Source organism: Pleurodeles waltl, chromosome 6 (genome assembly GCF_031143425.1).
Source record: "Pleurodeles waltl isolate 20211129_DDA chromosome 6, aPleWal1.hap1.20221129, whole genome shotgun sequence".
Lineage (NCBI taxonomy): Eukaryota > Metazoa > Chordata > Amphibia > Caudata > Salamandridae > Pleurodeles > Pleurodeles waltl.
Window position 1 is genome coordinate 342,013,435 of NC_090445.1, and position 21,467 is coordinate 342,034,901.

General features: G+C 43.1%; 1 protein-coding gene across 2 annotated transcripts in view; it reads left to right on the forward strand.

Annotated features, from left to right (window-relative positions):
• Positions 1 to 21,278, forward strand: part of AJUBA (ajuba LIM protein) — a 53,724-nt gene extending 32,446 nt beyond the window's left edge. The window contains exons 6-8 of one of the 2 annotated variants that reach the window (XM_069238231.1): positions 9,369 to 9,420; positions 18,939 to 19,007; positions 19,440 to 21,278. In XM_069238231.1, the coding sequence (XP_069094332.1) occupies positions 9,369 to 9,420; positions 18,939 to 19,007; positions 19,440 to 19,568 (250 nt within the window). In that variant the 3' untranslated portion in view covers positions 19,569 to 21,278. The remainder of the gene's footprint in view (positions 1 to 9,368; positions 9,421 to 18,938; positions 19,008 to 19,439) is intronic. The other variant, XM_069238232.1, reaches the window with a different exon arrangement.
• The last annotated feature ends 189 nt before the right edge of the window (positions 21,279 to 21,467 follow it).

The following is a 21,467-nucleotide window of genomic DNA, read 5'->3' on the forward strand; positions in this document are numbered from 1 at the left end:
ACATGTGTATAGCACGTATTACCCCTATAGGGACACTGAAGCGCTTGCCTATCTAGGTAGCACGCTACATTGAGTAGGGTGAGTGGTTGGAAGTATGCTTTCTTTGTTTGGACTCTATATGGAAAGTGTTTGCCTATCATGTATAAATGACCAATGTGATGCGGTTATCATGTTATGGGATGTAGCGCTTAGTGTGATGGACGAAGAAGTATGAGAGAGGCAGCCACAGAGTTTATGGGTTTCAGTAAGCTGTAACTTTTGAACAACAGCTCTGGAGGTCCCTTTATGGTATTTTTCTATCATCATAATCCATTTAGCTCCTTACATCTCGGAGTTGTTAATTCTGAGATATTTTGTTTACAGTTTGTGGTCTTGAGCAGGCATATTCTGTAGGGAGAAATGGTGGAGAAATATGCTTGGATAGGTGTTTGTTTTCTGATTGTCACTGTGAGATTTCAGGAAGTGGTCACATTAGGTAGCTTTTCAAGACCTGGACTGGTGGACTAAACTAAATTCTTCAGTTGGGGCGTGGCGTTTGATAGACCTCTTCAGGTATCCCATGCCTGTTCCCATGGGGTTGGGTGGTTTATTGCAGTGGCCTTTTATGCTACTGGTGAAAGCCATGACCCATAGCAGCTTTATCTTATACAACTTTAAGAGTGTCAAGCAGTATATGGGAACTGTTATGCAGCCTATATGATCTATAATCAACCGAAAGACACCTGAGTGTTTTGTTATTAGTTTTAATTAAGCCAAGATGGGCATGTATTGTAATTACATTCATGTAGCACTTCCTACCCTTGAATAGATGTTAAAGTGCTCAACGCTGGGCAGCATGCTGCTCCAGAGTCCAAGGTGCTTTTTTTCTACTGGCTATTGTTGGTTATTGGAATTAGCCTTGTGCTCTTAATGAAACCATGCCATGCATTACTCCATTTTCTAAGTGGTAGATTAAATGAATAGGAGTTATATGTGATCTTTAGTGAGAGAGGAGGTATGTGAATTCATGCAAATAGTTGATGTATAAATACATGAGCTACAGGAGATAAATTATTGTTAGGCCGCAGGGATGTACCTTTTAAATGATAGGTTGTGATCTTTGAAGTGAGTTGTGGGCAATTTGCAGAAATCCAGTAATAGGGATTAAGGCAAACATGCATGTGGGCTATGCTCAGAGAGAGTAGGCATGCTGACCAGTACTTAATTTTTAAAAGAATAAGTACCAGTGCCAGAAGCTCTGCTCAGAAGCCCTCGGCCAGTACTATTAAATGCCCATGTGCCAAATAACAAGGCTGCATAAGGTTGGATCCATCTCACTCCTCTTTAATCCACTACCAGATACTGCCTTCCCCCTTATTTCATTCTTGCCGGTTTTGCTTTCTCCCTTTGTGATGGGTTTTCCGTCTTTCTCTTTCTTTCTCCTTTGTGTGTTTTTTGCTGTCGGTCAATGTCTAATGAGTAAAATAAGTTCCAGTCCCCAAAAATGAGTGCTGTTGGGCCTCACTGGCTCAAATTAAGGAGTGTGCAGAGGATAGAAAGCAACTAGAGGGACATATTAAAGAATTAAAAGTTTTAAATCAAGGTCGATTTTCAAGGGAATTCGGAGAAAACTTAGGACATGACATGCAATCTGAGGACAAAAGAAAATGTAGAAAGAAACATTATCTGCATGTAAGACAATACTACATTAGGTACTTTTGATCAGCAGTAGAATCAGGCAAACATTCTATAAACCGAAAGGCTATTGTGGGATCTCTGCAGAAGGGCAAAGTAATGACTGGATCCATATGTAGGGAAATATGGAGAGGTTTAGGCTGTGGCAAAGGCAGCAGTAACCTCATGATCATAGCAACATGAGAGGGTAAATGGGGTAAATAAATAAAACAAACATTGAAGAGGAGTTTTGCAAATGTTGGAGCTGACAACATTTGATGTTAAATTTTACAGGTTGGATGTGTTTGTAATGATGCCATTCTGGCCTCTGAGATTCGGGCTCCCTTTTTCTGTCCATGGCTGAATTCCCAGCCTGGAGGATTCCGATCACTCTGTCTCCAATTCTATCATTGAGTTGCTCTCCTCTTCGATATCTTTGTGGATGATTTTTGGAGAATGAACAGTTGGGTTATAGATTACTTAAAGTATTTTTCTTTTTCAAGACGTGTAATTAAATTTTTCTTCCCTCTTTGGGACTTAACTTTACCTTTGGTCTAAAAACGTTTAAAGGTTTTCCATCTGAACCTTTTAAAGCCATTGAGTTAAAATTCTTTACTTTATAAATTGTATTTGTAGTTGCTATAACATCTGCAAGGGGAATTAGAGAGCTGAGTGCTCTTTTGTGTAAACCACCTTATCTAAGAATTCTGTGGGATGGCATTGTTCTCAAGCATAACTCTAAAAGGTCCTCTGTGGCATGGAGGGATCAGCAAATCTTTCTTTCAGCCTTCCTTCGATCCTTCCTCTGATAATTTTGGAAATAATGTACTAAAGTCAGTAGAAAAAACTAAAAAGGGTATGATTAGCAGCCACTCAGTATCATTGTGTACAGATGATATTGGGCTCAGGCCTTTGCCACTGACCAATTTGACATCTTATTATTATTCTTTTTAACTTTTTTTTGGTTTGAAACTTTTTATTTACTTTTTTATTTTTACCAAAAATGAACTATAATTAGTATAACTACATATGTGTTCGAGTTACAATATAAAATCACTGATTAGTTTTAATATTTATAATTTTAACAATACACTTAATTAAAAAAAGAAACTAAACTTTTGTTGGAAAACTTAAAATAGGATAGCTTAGCAACATTTATGATATAATAAAAATAGTAATAAGGATGCAATTCTTTTTTAAAATTATTTAAAACTAATTGATGAGTATTCTTAGCATATTTAAATTAATTACTTAATATATGCTTAATTTGTGCTAATGTGATATAACAGTTTATTTCTATTTCTTGGTTACTAAATATTTTAAATTAATGTACATTTATTTACACATGATATATTGTATAGTTTGTGTGCATGTACATATATGTTGTACATATTAATAATAAACTTTTGTCATGGCCCCTATACTTTTCGCTCTGCATACTTCTGCTATCTATTGTTGGGTCCGGATATCTGCAAGTTGTTTTTCTTCAAAGAAGCTGTTGGAGTCACGAGATAAAGTGACCCCTCCTCTCAGTGACAGTGCACATGGGCATCAACTCCATTGTTAGATTGTTTGCTTTCCTCCATCGGGTTTGGACGTGTTCTTCGGTGTTCCAGTTTGAAATCGTTTAAGGCACTCCTCGTAACATTCTACGTTTCCATACTCGTGGCATTGTTTTCAATCACAGTCCACCAACATACATCGAGAACAAAAGAACATTCTCCTTTGTTGGTTCGGTGAGATTCTCTCCCAGCCTTCAGACCTTGCATGTTCGGGCTTCACCTTCTTATTTTCACAAGCGTTCGAACAGGTGAAGAATGCGCTGCTAATGGAACAGACGCCATTTCGATTTTGTCCCTGCTGCACACTAAATACCAGCACGCAGACCTTCATTCCGTTTCTAACCTCTGCCTTTCTCTGGAACACAACGAGGAGAGTTGTGAGGCCTGTTGATTGCTTCGATCGAAGAAAATTCTGCAGGATCGTCTAGCGTGCAGGAAAAGACATGGAGGGCAGGAAGAACTGTAGGCAACTGAGGAAGACGCCTTTTCCATCCCAGACTCCGAGTTGGGCCCCGAAGCAGGGATGAGTATGTAACGCAGGATGTTCCATCTGCGCAGAGCACAGTGAGTACAAAGGTCCCTATCCTACCGACCAAAACACATTTGACACTTACCTAACATTCGGCTTCTGGGCCACCACTGCCAACAGGCTATGGTAGGCACCGAACAATTGCTAAGGACGCTCCGCCTTCAGGCTCGGCACGGAAAGCTAAGCTGACAACTCCTGCCACTCACCAGGCCCGAAAGGTTTTGGGACTGACTCAAACATCTAGCGCTTCATTACTGACCACATCGGCACGACCACCTTGGCACCGAAACAGAAATCCACTTCGGTACTGAAAAGTTCGGCTCCAGCATCAAAACAAACTACTTCTGAATCAGAGCCTATTTTACAGACTATGGTGGAGAAACTTGATCCAAAACAGAAGACTCTTCATATTCAACCGAATACAGTCGGATCACTGCTAAATCTATGACGCAGACATCCACACAAACTAAACGTCAGTCTTCAACAGAGGAGGACATTACTTTACTGCCACCTTAGAAAAAGAAAAGAAAGAACATTGCCCCTAGTCCTATTTCTCCCCCTCCACCACCCTCTCCTCCACCCACTTCACCACACCCTCTCCAACGCCTATAGGGGATATTGTTGGGATAACTCCACAAGGTTCTCCACATCCTTACATGGGATAACAAGGGGGTGATGATGATGATAATTATACACGGTAGCCAGTAGATCCTTAGGATATGTATGATGTTGACTCACCAGGTGATAATGAACTGGCTATATATCCGGCTAAACCATCTCCACCAGATGACACAACAACTTTTAATGAGTTGGCAGCTAGGACAGCTGCATATCATCAGTTCTCATTACAAAAGGACCCTATAGAAGAAGAATTTCTATTTGAGACCCTCGCCCCCACCACTAGGGCATGCCAATACCTGCCCATGTTGAATGGAATGGTTCGTCATGCAGACGATATTTTTAAAGATCCTGTCCTTCACCAGAATAATTACACCCAGATTCAACAAAAAATGTAGACAGCCCCATCTGATCCTGCATATACTAGAGGTCACATTCCACCACATTCTCTAGTGGTATCAAAAGCTCGCAAGTGAGGAAACTCACAAACCACGGGAGACGCACCTCCACCAGATAAAGAATCAAAATTGTTGCGTCAGGTAAAAGGGTGGGGGTACAAGCAGCTAATCATTAGAGTATTGCTAACACCCAAGGGCTGGTAGCTAGATACAACAGAGCACATTGGGATGAGATGGAAGTTCTCATTCAACATCTTCCAGAGGAATTTCAAAAGAAAGTTCAACAATTTATACAGGAAGGAATGTTGATTTCAAATAATTCCATTAAATGTGCTCTTGATACAGGAGAAACAGCTGCTAGGGGGACAAACACTAGGTTGGTTATGTACCTCAGGCTTTAAACATGAGGTGCAGCAAACATTGTTAAATGCCCCTTGTAATAAACAACACCTTTTAGGCCCTAAGGTAGACCAAACTCTGGAAAAGATGAAGAAAGACACAAAGGTAGCCAAACTTATGGGGACACTTCAAACTCCCACTAATCGTGGTTCCTTTTGAAGGCCTACATATAAGGAGGGCAATAAACAGTTAATGTCAGAACCACCTACCTCTTTTAGACAACACCATCCAACCTCCCTTTCAAGGGGTATCTATATAGGCACATATAGTGGCAACAAATTAAAGGGACAAGGGAAAGGTGCCTCCTCTTTCGCTACCCCCTCCACATCAAACAAGTGATTCTCTTCTCATTCCCCCCGATCATTCATTACCTGTTGAGGGGATGTTTACAACAGTTTTCCCAAAATGGCAAAACATATCAACAGATCAGTGGGTGTTGGATATTATCCAACATAGTTATTGCCTGGAGCTCATCAATACACCTCCACAGATACCACAGCACAACCACAAACTCTCTGTAGAAAACCTACAATGACTAAATCAGGAAGTTGAGGCTCTCCTTCAAAAGGGGGCAATTGAAATATTCTCAATTCATCAGAGAGGAACAGGAGTATATTCACTGTACTTCCTTACTCCTAAAAAGGACAGCTCACTTAAACCAGTACTAGATCTCAGACCCTTAAATCAGTACATTCTATCAGAACATTTCCATACGGTAACTGTCCAAGATGTAACACCTCTATTACAACAAGGAGACTTCATGTCCGCACTGGACTTGAAGGATGCATATTTCCACATCCCAATACATCCAGCCACAAAAAATATCTCAGATTTGTAACAGAGGAAAGACATTATCAATTCTAAACGCTCCCTTTTGGCGTAACAACTGCACCTTGCATATTTACAAAATGCCTGGCTGTAGTTGCAGCACATCTATGCAGACAGAACATTCATGTCTTCCTGTATCTGGACTACTGGCTAATCAAGTCCAATCCACTCCCGCTATGCATTCAGCACACTCAGACACTTCATCTTGTTCACCAGCTAGGATTTACCATCAACATCGAAAAATCCCATCTTCGGCCATCTTAGATACAGCCATATCGAGGGGCTGTTCTCAACACACATTTAGGATTGTCCTACACAAATCCACTCAGGATTCAAAATGTAGTAAGCCTCTTGCAACAGTTACATCTCAACCAACTGATAACAGTGAGAACAATCCAGAGAATTCCAGGGATGATGACTTCTTGCATTGCAATAATACAATATGCAAGACTACACATGCAGCCACTGCAAGAGTGCCTGGTCAGTCAATGGACTCAACCACAGGGTTATCTCCAAGATCTAGTGTTGATAAACAGCCGCACACATCATTCTATGCAATGGTGGAACACACAGAATCTGTCAAAAGGGTGGCCGTTTCTAAACCCTGTTCCCCAGGTCACTCTCACAGCAGATGCATCTCTCACAGGCTGGGGTGCTCACCTACACAACCTGTCAATACAAGGACTTTGGGACTCCAAACACAAAGTCCTACACATCAACTACTTGGAATTCCAAGCCATTTATCTCTCATTGAAAGCTTTTCTGGTTTACCTTCAAGGCAAAGTTGTCTTGGTCCAGACAAACACAACAGCAATGTTTTATTCACAGAAACAGGATGGGAACACACTCTCTGCAGTTGTCACGCCTATACCAGACAATCCGGCATTCAGCAATTCGACATCACATTCACTTGTTAGCGGAACACCTTCCAGGGATGGACAATGGCGTTGCCAACCTGATCAGCAGGATGTGGCAACAAGTCCATGAATGAGAACTTCACCCTCGAGTCCTCCAACCTTACCTCCAACGGTGAGGATGTTTTTTTTTTTTACAAATAGACCTGTTCACAACCACAAACAATGCAAAATGCCCAAACGTTGCCTCCAGGCTCCCACACCCACGATCCAAGGTCAGTGCTCTTTGGATGAAGTGGTCCTGGATATTTGCCTACACCTTTCCACCTCTCTCTCTCTTCTTCTATTTGTGGTGAGTAAACTTAGGCAGACCTCTCTCAAACTCATTCTGGTAGCTCCCACTTGGACACATCAACCATGGTTCACAACCCTACTCGGACTGTCAATAGTTCCTCACAAGAAGGTCCCCCTACACTCGGACCTTCTCACTCAGAACTATGGAGAACCATGGAGAAATCAGGCACATAAATCCCAATCTTGCGATTTGGCTCCTGAGGTCATAAAGTTCTGATATTTTAACTTACCTACAGAATGCATGAACATTCTTAAAGAAGCAAGCAAGTCTACAGCTAAAGCATGCTATGCTGCCAAATGAAAAATATGTGCTTTCTATTGTCAAAACAAACAGCTTAACCCTTTCAATGCAACTATTCAAAATATTGTTTGCTATTTGTTTAATTTACACATTTGTGGGTTAGCATATACATCAATTTGGATACACCTTGCAGCGGTAGCTGCATATCTACAGAATAGACAACACTTATCATTGTTCAGTATACCTGTGATTAAGGAATTTATGGAAGGCCTTAAAAGAGTAATTCCACCTAGGGTGCTGCCAGCACCAATATGGAACCTTAATATTGTACTTACTAGACTAATAGTACCACCATTTGAACCACTACATAGCTGTCCAATTCAGTTCCTTTCATGGAAGGTAGCATTTTAGTAACAATCACATCACTAAGACATGAGTGAGCTTCTGGTATTATCCTTAGAGGAATCCTTGTTCCAACTTCATAAAGATAAAGTAGTCATACATACCAATCCTAAATATCTTCCGGAGGTTGTCTCTACATTTCCCCTAAATCAATCGGTTGAATTACCGGTTTTCTTCCCACAACCCGAATCAGTTGCAGAAAGAGCTCTACACACTTTAGATTTTAAAACGGCTCTAATGTATTATGTTGATAGAACTAGAGTTCCGTAAAACCAAACAGCTCTTTGTTACTTTTTCATCCCCACACACAGGGAAGACTATATCTAAAGCAGGTGTCTCAAGATGGATACTTAAATGTATCCAACCCTGTGATGCTAAAGCTAAAAGAACTTTCCCTACACCACCTAGAGCACACTCAACTCATAAAGTAGGTGCATCTGTGGCTTTTTGGGTAATATACTAATTGCTGAAATTTGTAAAGCAACCACGTGGTCAAATCCACACACTTTCACTAAACACTATTGTGTGGACGTACCAGCACAACAACAAGCAAATGTTGGATAGGCAGTACTGGGGGACACTGCTTTACAGTCGGTGCAGAGCATGTGTATCTACACAGCCACACATGCCATCAAACAGATTATGTTACTTACCCTGTAAGCATCTGTTTGTGGCATGTAGTGCTGTAGATTCACATGTGCCTGTCCTCCTGGCAGAACACCCATGGCTGTTGCAGTCATTTATTACACTTTACTCACTTTATTTGCATGGACATTGTTTTTGTAAACACTCTACACACACTCCATTCTCACCTGACTGACTGAAAACAGTCTAACAATGGAGTTGATGCCCATGCACACCATCACTGAGAGGAGGGGTCACTTTAGCTCCTGACTCCAACAGCTTCTTTGAAGAAAAACAACTTGCACCCATCCAGACCCAACACTAGATGGCAGAAGTGTGCAGAGCATGTGAATTTAGAGCACTACATGCCAAGAACAGATGCTTACGGGATAAGTAACATAATCCTTTTTTTTCCTTTGAGGCATAAAGCTAAAATAGAAAATATAAGAGGTAACTTAAGATATATATTTTAGAGCTGTCTGAGCTATTGGTAAATGGTTTTAAAGCAAAGAGTTGTCCGACTGCCCTGTTAAAAATAAATTCATAGGACTGTATTAAAATCCTCTTCCTATTTCAGTTCCAGGATCTTCTAAAATCTCAAAATGGAAAACAAATCAATGTTTCTTGTTGAAAGGTGTTAACTGTGATTTCTACTCTACACAAAGCCTGTTATTATAGAACCAGTTCATGCTGCAAAATTAAGTTACCATTTAATATTGTTTTTTTTTTGCTTTACCTCTATTAAAAGATGGAAACATGCTCTCCCACATAGTAAATACGTTTATAAAGTTTCAAGATACTCTCTTCCAGTAAAGGCATCTAAGAAGTTATTTGCCTCTAGTATATTCCATAGGATGTTCATCAAATCCAGTACAAACCTCATTTGTTATTTGTGTTTCCTTCCAGGATTTTTGCCCCAAAGTGTGCAGTGTGTGGGCAGCCCATTCTTCCTTCCACGGTGAGTTGCGCTTCTGGGGTCAGGCAATGTGAATTGTTGTTTTTTGAGTTCAGTTGTGGAGGAAGAATTGTTAGATAGTTAGATCGTTCTCCGTTTATAAACCAGTGTTCTCTGCCTCGGGAGGGGGGGGAGTTGGCGGAGGAAGAGGGTAAGTGCCCTCTTTAGCCAGCTTTGAGCGAAGAGCCCACCCTAGAGTCATCTGAGTAAATGATATAGGTTAGCATCAGTAGAGAATTATGAGCTGAGTCTCAGCAGTGAATTCCCCAGTTCACTGTTGGCTGAAGAGCAGAAGGTTACCTGTGTGTCATCATGAGGGGGAGCGCAACTCTGCCTAGATTCAGTATCAATGAGAAGAATCCATTATAGGATGAACTGAGAATGGAATAGCCCAGATTAGTTTAATGTCATCTGAAGAGAAAGAACTTACCTTGGTGTCAGCAGAGTATGATATTGTAATTCAGAGTTGGCACTGGAAAAAGTACTGTTGTTAAACAATAAGAACACAAAACCCACCTCCTAAAATGGTTCCAAAGGGAATCCAAACAATAATTAAGTTAACGTTGAACCTGAAAAATAATTGTCAATATATATGTTTCAAAATATCTATTATAATAGTTCACAAAAATATATACCGCATATGTAATTATATAAACAAGCACTTTAGGACAAACTGGACAGCTCTCTTACAATCAACATTCATATTCATTTATACCCCATTCAACCATGAAAAAATAAAACAATAAATAACAATGGCAAATTATTGAAAAAGTACGTGTCCGCCCATATTATTATTCTTCAAAATATTCTGTTCAACATGTCATAATTATATGGAATCCGTTGTCAATAAATCAATTTCCTGTAATAACCAAAATGTATCACTGATTCAAACAATTCTTCAAATAAATAATTATTCAAAGAACCCCTGCTTCTGTTCAATGAAGACTTCACTGACATCCTACTGGATATCTGGTCCAAACTCAGCACAGGGGCTCCTGTGAACAGGCCAATTACCCGCCGCCATCGCCCTGCACCTGGGGACCTAAATTGCTTGATGCAAAACCCCACTCCTGTCAGCTTGGTGGTCCAAGCATTTACCTTGCATGGCATGTTCCCTTCTGCTCCCCCGGATAGGAAATTCAAAAGGCTGGTCTCACTTGAGAACAAGATGTTTTCTTTCACTAGCATTGCATTACAGTCCGTGAACACTACATGCCTTTTGGACCGTTATTCCCACATACTGTGGGACACGGTTAAGCAAGTGCTGCCACAGGTCCCTGAGGAGGGGGGCCAGGCTGTACTTTCTCAGGCTGTTGCGGACGGGAGAGACACCGCAAAGTTCACAATCCATTGCAGACTGGTCAAGACTGACTTGCTAGGCAGAGCAGTTTATCGACAGTAGCCCTGAGGTGCCATGCCTGGTTGAGGACATCTGTCTTTTCAGGGGATGTCCAGGCTTCTTTGACTCCCCCCACCACCTTGTTCCAGTTAGTGGCAGGATGCGCCATCACCTACTCTGCTGGCAATTCATTACGACAGACAGGTGAGTTTTGCAGATAGTCTGAAGGGGCTGTCGCTTAGGCTCTCATTATTCTAATGAGACTACTGGATTTTGAGCAGCAAGATTGTCCACAGTGTGGGGGACTGAGTCTGACCCACGGCGGGTGACACTTGTCGCTCCAAATCCGGGCTTTGCTCCAGCTAACTAGCAGTGCCTCATCTCTCCCGAAAGGTAGAGATGATTGGGCAGCCGAGCGCGTGACATATCGTACTTCTCAGGGAAGTCGTGGACACTCAGGTCACATCCAGTTCTCTCACTCACAATTCGTTCTCATATATAAATGACAATAAAAGCAGTATAAGTTTTAAAGACTGGTTTAATAAAACAACTGCATTTTGGATAGCAAAGCGTGAGCTGCAATAACCAGAACAACACAACACAAAAGTATTAAAATGGTGGCTATGAGAGTGAAGCATAAGAATAATGCTATCATATTGCCACTAGAATCGATTGACTATTTCCTATCTAAATCATATTTTGAGCATGTCATGTTAAGGTCTAATCCTGCCTTTCAGGTTCCCCCGGGAGGACATCAACCCTCATACCTGAGCAAAGGCCTGCAATCTGCGTCAGCATCTGCAGTGAAGCATTCAGCATACAGTTGTGGTTCCCTGGCTGGAATCTCCCTCTTGACGTGTAAAGGGACTAGAAAGTGTTTTTATAATTAACACAGCAGATGTTCTAAGAAAATGTCCCTACGTAAGGATGTGTATTTTCTATGAATGTTGGAGACTAAACTTCTACCACGTTTACCGGCAATGTACCAGGCTGTAGCCTTGACTGAAGCACAGAGTGATCAAGAATGCGTTGTTTGAGAACACAGTGCTGAACTAAGCAAAACAGTTAGATAGAAGAAATTAAAACAAGACCGTAAAACTGGTTATTGTAAAAATAACAATGCGAAGCTGAATAAAATATATCTAGGTTAAGGTGCACAGCGGCCTAGTGTAATAAACTAACGTGCATGGAGCTACAATTAAAAATGGCTACACAACAGGGCTACTCGCTCCCCTTTGAGACTAGCCCTCCATCTATGTCACCATCCTAGGATCGGATGATGGAGAATCATTTGTCCCTTCTTCTCGAGGAGGTTATGACTCTCTTGGCCAAGGGAGCCATAGAGAGGGTTCCAGTGCCAGAAGTAGGCAGTGGTTGCTATTTTCGCTAATTTCTGGTTACCAAAAGGGACAAGGGCTTTCCCCCATCCTAGACAATCAATCCCTCAGGCTTTTCCTCAAGAAGGAGATGTTTAAGTTGTTCACATTGGCTCATGTTCTACTTGCCCTGGACACAGGAGACTGGATTGAAGCGTTGGACTTGCAGGGCGCTTATTTTCACATCCCCAACCTGCCTGCTCGCTTACATTACCTGTGGTTCATGTTAGGCCATAAGCACTTTCAGCTCACCATGCTTCCCTTTGGCCTCACTACCACCCTTCAGTTGTTCACCAAGGTGATTCCAGTGGTTGCAGCTCATCTGTTGAGATCAGGGGTTTCAGTTGTCAAGGTGGCAATCACTCAGAGACAGTTTTCATCTCCTACCCAGAGTTCTCAAGAATATCAGGGCTGGGCATGGAGAGTTTGGTATCCCGAGTTACTGAGCAAGGGGCAGATCAGACTGTCCCTTCAGAAGGATCATCTGTCGCAGCATCAGGGGAGGGTTCTCCACCCGAACCTATCCACTCTACGCTTTCTTGCATGGAGCTTGAGTAGCGCGAGTGGACAGCTTTTGACCTTCCTCCCGAAGTCTGCAATGTAAGCGTGGCACCCAGGCGTCTCTGTGCCACAGCGGTATACGCCGGTTGTTGGAAAAAATTGTGGCGTGGTGCACAGACAAGTCTGTTGACTCCCTTTATGCCCCTCTCTCTGAGGTCATGTTTTTAATTATTTCCCTTGCCCAGCAGGGCTCTGCTGTGACCACTCACAAAGGATATTTGTCTGTTATTTCTGCTTTTTGAAGGTTGCCTAATCAACCTTTGTTGTTTAAGTCTGCTCTTGTATATAGATTGCTCAAAGGTCTTGCACATCTTTTTCCTCCATCCCCATTCATTATGCCCCAATAGGATCTGAATTTGGTTTTGACCTTTCTGGTGAGCACTAATTTCGAGCCTCTCCCCAATTGTCCAATCCCACTTCTCACTTTGAAAACTGCTTTCCTTGTGGCGATCACATCTGCCCGCACGGTGAGTGACCGGCAGGCATTGGCATCTAAACCACCCTACCTTTCTGTCTATCCTGACAAAGTGGTGCTTTTCACTACGGCCTCTTTTCAACCAAAAGTGGTCTGGACCTTTCATGTAGGCCAATCCATCACCTTACCTACTTTTTACGCACACATCCTTCTAAGGTAGAGGACACACTCCATTGCCTGGGCCCAAAAAGAGCATTGGCCTTCTACCTTGATTGAACCAAAGAGTTCCAGGTGGATGACCAACTCTTTGTAGGGTATGTGGGTGCAAAGAAAGGTTGGGCAGTGCAGAGTGGACCATCTCCAGATGGGTCATACTCTGAATTAAGATCTGCTACGCACTGGCCAAAAAGCCACCCCAGAGTGTTTGCACCCTCATTCTACCTGAGCTAAAGCTGTGACCACTGCATTAGCAGATGGAGATCCAGTCATTGACATTTGTCTGGCAGCAACATGGTCTTCTCTGCACACATTTACCAAACACTACTGCCTAGACAGTCTTGTCTGAAGGGACAGGTACTTTTCTCTCTCATTCCACCTGAGCTAAAGCAGCAATGGAGCCTGAACCACATCTGAGAGCATGGAGGTGCAACAAGCTTGCCCGGTCCCAGGGTCCATGTGCAGTCCTTAGTATCTGTCAGGCAGCAACGTGGGCTTCTCTGCACACATTTACCAAACAGCCTGGACAGTCAGGTCTGTAGGGGAGGGTGCTTTGGCTGTTCGGTCCTACAGGACTTTCTAGTCTGAACATGGTTCGCAGACCCACCTCCGGGGATGGTATTGCCTGGATATCTATTCAAAGGTAAGGAATCTGCAGCTTGAAGTCTATATCAGATGAAAAAGTTACTTACCTTTGGTAATGCCTTATCTGGTAGAGACTATATCAAGCTGCAAATTCCTTACGGACCCATCCATCTTCCTCACTCTGCAAACTGATTTCTAGGGGCAGGGACTCCTCTTTTAGGGCCTTAGTTTTGATGCACCAGTGGTCAATGTTCTTCATGGCTCTGTGCTTCTGGCATGGAAAGTCATGAAAAGGAACTGATGTCAATGTGCTGGGGTGGCGCCTATATAGGACTCGAAACATCATATCTTTTCGCCGACGGCAGACCTTATCTATGCCACCTAATGGTGCACAATAGTACTGCTCACGAAAATCTCCAGATCCAGTCTGATGCCTGGGGAGACTTCAAAGGTAAGGAATCTGCAGCTAGATATACTCTCTTCCAGATAAGGCATTACCAAAGGTAATTAACATTTCCTTTTATGCTTTTTTAATAAACTTCATTGAGTTTCATAGGATCAAGACATTGCATACTCAGTAGCACAATAACAGCATGTGACGTACTCAAAAAAGAAGAGAAAAGAAGAAAAAAATACATTTCCTAACTCCCCCCTTAGCTACATACAATTCCACTTATGGGTATGTCCTGTATTTACAGGTGATCTATTTAGAAGAGGTTTATCTAGACGTGTAGTACCCCTAGTGCATCCTGTAAGTGTATTATTCTCTGATTTTGTCTCATCTTTCCCGTGCCGGAACCATCCGAAAGCGCAACCTTCAATATAAGCAGCCCAAATAAAATACGTCCCATGCGTGTTCTCTTCTGTTATAGGCTAGCTCCCCGCCGATGAAGGCATCTTAACAGCAGCACACAGATCTGACACCATCTGATCCCAGGCGGGCAAATTGTCTTCTAGGCATTCAGCTCATCCCACATTTCATTCTTACTGCTTCAACCACAGCCTACTCAGACATATCTCGCAGCCACTCAGCAAAGCTTGGGGGTCGGGAACCACTCCATCTGATACCAATTCCTCACTTCGGCAATTGTTTCCTACTAGTTTCCTAGCAGCTGGGGCAGGGAGAAAATCCAACAGTATCTCACATGGGGCATAGGGTACCTCCCAACCAGTTGCATCGTTTAAGCTTTGCACCACTTCCCTCCAGTAGGGGGTCAATGAGGGAACACTCCGCACCACATGTGTGAAGCCTGTAGCAGGGGCCCCATACCTAGTACATTGGTCAGCGCGCAGGGTAAATAGCGCGCAGTATCTTGGATGCAAGTATCCGAGCACCGCACATAAGTAGTTCAGGGAACATCCTCTCCTCATGAGTGCTCCTCTGAAGTTTTCTCTCCCAAGTTATGTTCCTCGTCTAGTCAGTTCAATATTAGGGACTTCCAGTCACCCCCTGATCCCAGGGCTGTTTCAACACAGAGTTTGATAACAGTATGTTAATATGTTATGTATGTTGCCTTTTTCATGCGGTATCTTTACCATGCAGTCTTTGCCACACAGGTAAGTATATAACATAGGTTTTTAGCTTCACCATCCATCCTTTACTCTCTGATACTTTGCCATGCATATGTTAAAAAAATAATATATATATGTGTGTGTGTGTGTGTGTATATATATATATATATATGTATCTATATATATATATATATATATATTTATTTTATTTTATTTTTTATGGTTTTAGGTAAAGGGTGGGAAGGGCGATTTTAGGGTTAAGAGGTGGGGAGAGGGAAAGGGAGGTAAAAGAGATTTTAGGGTTGAGGGATGATTAGAGATAAGGGGGTGTAAGGGTGATTTTAGGAGTTGAAGAGTGATAGAGGTAAAGGGAGGTAAGAATGATTTTAGCATCAATGGGTGGGCAGGGGTAGAGGATAAGGGTGCGTTTTGGTTAAGGCGTGGGTAGAGATAAAGGGAAGCAAGGGTAATTTTAGTATTTAGGGATGAGTAGATGTAAAGGGAGGTAAGGGGGGAATACATTTTAAGAGAAGGTAGAGGTGATGGAAAATTATTTAAAGGGCTAAGGTGATAGAAATTAAAAGGAGAGGTTGAGGACCTCCACAAATCATCTCACAAAACATATATATGTATCTTTGCATATATGTGTATGTGTATTGTTCTCTAGACTGCAAAGACTTTCACTCAGAAATGGAGGGCAAGAGTGTTCAAATACAAACAGATAATACTAGGACAATGTTATACATCAACAAAACAAGTGTGAAAAGAATCATATCTTTTTGATCAAATCTAGCACAAGAAACAAAAGAAGAACCGTAGTTTTGCAGTCATGAATCATTTTTGGATTCACATGCTGTGCATTATTCCGCCATCTAGTGGTTGGGTCCAGAAACTTTCTTGTTTTTGTTTTCTCTTTTTTAGGTCGAGCGCACAAGTGTTTTTCGACCTGTTGTAGGTATTCTGTGGGCTTTTAACCATGCCCATCTCATGTCCATCACTTTCACTCGTTCGTGGCCTTGCCTTTCAAAAATCCCTTGATGTCATTGGAAAATGGGTTTGTCTCGTCTTGGGGGCAGTTTGGTTACCACCTTGCAGACTGACCCTGTTACATGGATTATTGCTTGATTGCCGATATGTTTTACTGGGGGCGAACAATTTTTTTGTGTGTCTCTCTCCTTCACGCTCATGACGGCCATGGCGCTTTGAAGTTTCGTACAGCACGAACTTGATCGACGGTATTGGAGCGCTTTGCGTGACTACTAGTTACGTAATATTGTTTCTTTTGTCTCTACTTTGCACTCCGTGGGGGCCATGCCGCTTTGAAGTTTCAGAGAGTGAGAACTTGTTTAGCTTAGACTTGCCTTTTAAAAGGCATGTTTGTATCTCACTGCTAACACACCCATTGGGAAGACCTCGCTTTTTATTTTTACGTCGCCCGTGACAGAAAAAAAATACCCTAGGCAACTGTTTGCACTTTGGGGAGCTAGCTTGGTGTGTGGGATTGTAAAAAGTGTTGCAGTGGACCTGAGGGATCTGCAAACATGCCCGTCACAAAGCAAGGTAAGCAGAGAGTGCAAGTTTTCTCTGTTACATTGTGCATGTTTTGTGGGCATCTCTGCAGCAAGTGTGCATGATTGATTGCAGCTGCTTCATAACTTTAAGTGGACCCGTGCATTCTTGTAGGCTGTGGCAGCCGCTTCTGGATTGGAAGCCTGGGCATGCCTAGTTAGGATTCCTGGGCACTGATCCACACAATGCCTGTTGCATGTGCAATTCCCCTTGTTTAATGCTTTCGATTAGACTAACTGTTTTGCTGCATAAGCATGAAGCCATCGAGCTGCCTGGACTGAGTTTTATAACACGTCAATTCCCTGGACCTGATGACATTAATCTACTTAACATCCAAATGTACAGAGGGAGAAAGGCGTGCTGTTGTTTTTCCTCAGTGACATGCTTGACACGTCTCCTCATTGGGTCTACACACTAGAAGTTGTTTAAGTAACAGCACAGCTGCACGACATAAGGGGGCGTATTTGGGTGCAAACGAGGGGCATGCTCAGTCTTTACCTTCCAAGAAGCTCTGGGCGTCGCAGGGTTGTCGGCAGGAAAGTGGATGTACGGTTGTATGTGTTGGTTACCAGAGAGGTCTGGCACCCTTAAATGGAGCAGGCGACATGTTGGTGTAACACAACTCAATTTTTTTCATTTCATGCTCGTTCCTGTTGTTTTGCTCTCAATTCCCATTACTGTTGTTTTGCTCGCCATTCTGGTACTTGTGCTTTCCTTTTTCCACAATAGGAGCAGGTCTACAAGTACCAGAATAAAAAGCTTAAGTAACTACAAAATAAAACCTCCCAACTTTACTTGTTCTATGCGTGAGTAGCTTTTCCAGCCTGTGTTTTACTTGTTCCCTCTGGGTCTTATAGCGCCTTATAAACAGGACTGCAAATCCCATTTTTTGGTTGAATTCTGGGTCTGGTAGTCTTCTTCGTCCCATTATAACACTGCACTACAAGTCCCACCATGCACAGGAATAGGTCTGGGAAATTTGAGTTCTGCAAGATCAAACAGGCTTCACGCACTCCACAACTTGAGGGTTTTCTGTAGTGGGTTTTGGACTGCATGCATTATGTGTTTATTAATGCGGTCACTTCGAGTGGTATTCCGTTGTAATCACCATAGCAGATTTAAATTAGGATGCTAAATGGCAACATTTTAATTTTTTGCTGCAGATACATGGAGACGGTAAATGGAAGTGCTTAAGTTATATGCAGGGCCACTGGAATTATGTGGCAGGAAAAGACCAAATTATGAGGCAAGCCCAATTATGCATTTACACCTCCTATAGCTCAAACTCTTGCAAATGAGAGACCTATTGCATTGCAAATGCTTCCTTTTTGTTGTTGTGGGAGTCATCGACCGCCATTTGGGGATAAGTCCATCGTTCGTGTAACGTCACACTGCGCCCCGAAAGTTCTGACGAAGTAAACATGATTTAAAAAACCAGGGCACACCATAGATCTATCTATTTGAAACAAGGGAAATGCAAACACTTAGCATTCAGGTACCCACACCAACAGTACAAGGGCAATGTTTTATCTCTGCCTTAATCAATGTGCATTCCAAGAACGTGGATAATTTAAAACATTTCTGGCCTCAACCACTAAATGGTGGAATAATGTACAGCATAGAAATCTAGAAGTGTCCTAAAGCTGTAAAACCATTGTTGCACTTAAGGAACTGGTTTTGTATCAGGAGAGGAGAAAAGGCTTTACTCAGTGTCATCTGTGGAGGGCGTAGCTGAGCTTCATATTAGCAGTGGTTGGAATAGCTGGGGGTTAGGAGAAATGGGACAAAAGCTGTGTTGGGAACTAGAATCCCAGTATTGGTCAGGAGAGAGGAAATGGCATGCTTTCGGATTAAGAGGAACAGAAAGGCAGAGAGAATGGTGAAAAGGGAATGGGAGGGACTGCATGACAGGCCTTTCATGTTATCTCTACTGTGCTGTGCTTTCCAGGGATCTGATGAGATTGTCCGGGTGATTTCCATGGACCAAGATTACCACTTTGAGTGCTACCAATGCGAGGTACGTGTCAGTGCCTTGTGGGAACCCTTGAGCCCACACAAGGGCTATAGGGTGGGTTGAGAAGCTGGGACTGATGGTGTAATTCCTAAACATATGCAGCATACAGATCTATGCCCTGTTTACTAAATGAGGAGGAATAGGGTGTATGAATTGAGTCCCATAGGCTTACAAAGTAGACTTGAGATCTTGTTTACTATGGTATGGTGTGATGGGGTAGTGCTGTGAATCACAGGGTTGTATCCCATGGAAGTCTCTCACCATTTCCTATCATCGGGTGGTACAGGAGCAAGAGGGGTGGGTCCCCTGGTTTGTGAGCCCAACCAAAATCCAAGTGGGCCTGCCATGTTAGGTGTTAGTTGACTAGGAGTTCTCTGCAAGCCGTGTGTGTGTATCCCTATATTAACGCGCCTTGTTTCCCTCTCTTCCTGGCAGGATTGCGGACTACAGTTGAGCGACAAGGAGGGATGCAGCTGCTTCCCACTGAACGGGCACCTCCTCTGCAACTCTTGCCACATCAAGCGCCTGGGAAGCACTCTGAAGACCCCATTGACATACCGCTGAGATGGTTTTCGAGAAGCTTCCTGACTTAGTCCAGGAGGTATGTTCTCCTGAAATCCTGAGGCAGCCGTGGAGTTTAACCAGGCTTCGTGTCTCCCACTGCTGTTTATGCAAAGAGCACATCGCTGTTTTGTGCTGAAAGGACCCTCTCAATCAAACGAGAGTTTGAGAGACCAGGGTGAGGAAGATTATTGTCCTGGCACACTGCATCACCTCACCTGAGAAGAACTTTTTCCAGTAGACACTTACTGCTGTGTGTCGACTGAACTGCTGTGACACCACAAAATGCGGGTTTTGACTATAGCTGCCACAAAGCTGAACCGTGAGCACTAGACAAGCTCTGTCCGTGCTCGGGAGGAGCTTTCACTCATGCTGATATTGTGACATGAAGCTTCCTTCTACTGATCCCGAGTTGAGCTTCATCCTACTGATCCTAAGCTGAGCTCCATCCTACTGATAACCAAGCTGAGCTCCACCTTACTGATATCCAGGCTGAGATCCACATTATTGAGAAGGCACTGAGACGAATCCCACTAAGGGCAAGATATGTATCTCCATCTTTCTAAGCCAAATCTCAGCTCCATTCTATTGACACCAAGCTGAGTTCTATCCCATTGATTCTAATCTCAGCCCTTTCCAGCTGACACTGGGCTGAGTTCAGGTGCATCAAGTTACAAAATATAATTTCCTGCTTCTGATACTAAGCTGAGCTGCATCCTTCTGATCTCAAGCTCGTCTCATGTTTTCTGAAAGCGGCCTGCAGAGCTCCATGCTACTGACACTAAGCTCAGCCTTATCCTGCTCATTGCTGGTTCAGCTGCATTCTACTGAAGCCAACGCTCAGAGCGCCATCTTACTGATACCAAGCACAGCTCCCTTCTTGCGACAAGCGGAGCTCTTTCTACTGACACCAGGCTCGGTCCTATCCTGCTGATTCCAGGTTCAGCTCCATTCTCCTGAGGGCAACACACAAAGCTGTGTATTCTTGACACAGAGCTCAGTTCTATCCTGCTAATTCCACGCTGAGCTCTAGTCTTGTTACAAGTGAAGCTCCTTCCTACTAAGGCCACTGAGCACAGAGCGAGTCCACATTTGCTGTAAAGATGGGCCGACGGTACATTTTGACCCAAAGACTGAGCTCTGTTTGGAGAATAGAGAGCAAAGCCGTAGTAATGGTGCCCCAAACTCTGTTCTGCTGCAGGCCTAAGCATATGCTCGTCCGCCCTCTTGCTGCTGCCAGCAATCTGAGCTGCATCCCAGCGTGTCCATATCCAGCCTTGCTGCCTTCTTCCTGGCTGGTAAGCACAGAGCACTTCCAAGGACTCTAGCTGCACTTCACGCCCCACACCCGGCCATCGCTGTCTCTGGACCAAGGAAAGAACGAAAGCCTCGCTGATCCCCATGACTTTGACAGCAAAGGAACCTCACTGGCCAGCACCAAGAGATTGCTCGACACTACTCCTGTGGGCTCGCAGTGGCCTTTCTTGTGACACGAGGCTTGTGAGGCAGCGCAGATGGAAACTTACCACCTCACCTCCTTTCCCAGCACCCACTACCCTCCAACCTCTAAACTATTTAGATCGAACTATTACTGCCTTCACTTGAAAAATGGTGAAGAGAGGATTACAAAATGCACTTTTAAAATGTTGTTTTTTTAAAGAAAATGTTTCTTTTGTATTTTTCTCTTGGCTATTAAAATGTCTTTAAATGCTGTAGGAGATCTGCCTCGTGTTTTTACCTAGCTAATCACTGACCACCAGCCGATCCTCGTGATGTGACTCTCTCAGGGCTTACTAATAATTCACTGCTTTTTTCAAATAAAGTATTTATGGAGAAGAAGTACAATTACGTTGCTTTGTTGCTTCATTATCTATGATGGTAGAGCTGGTGGTCTGACTTTGG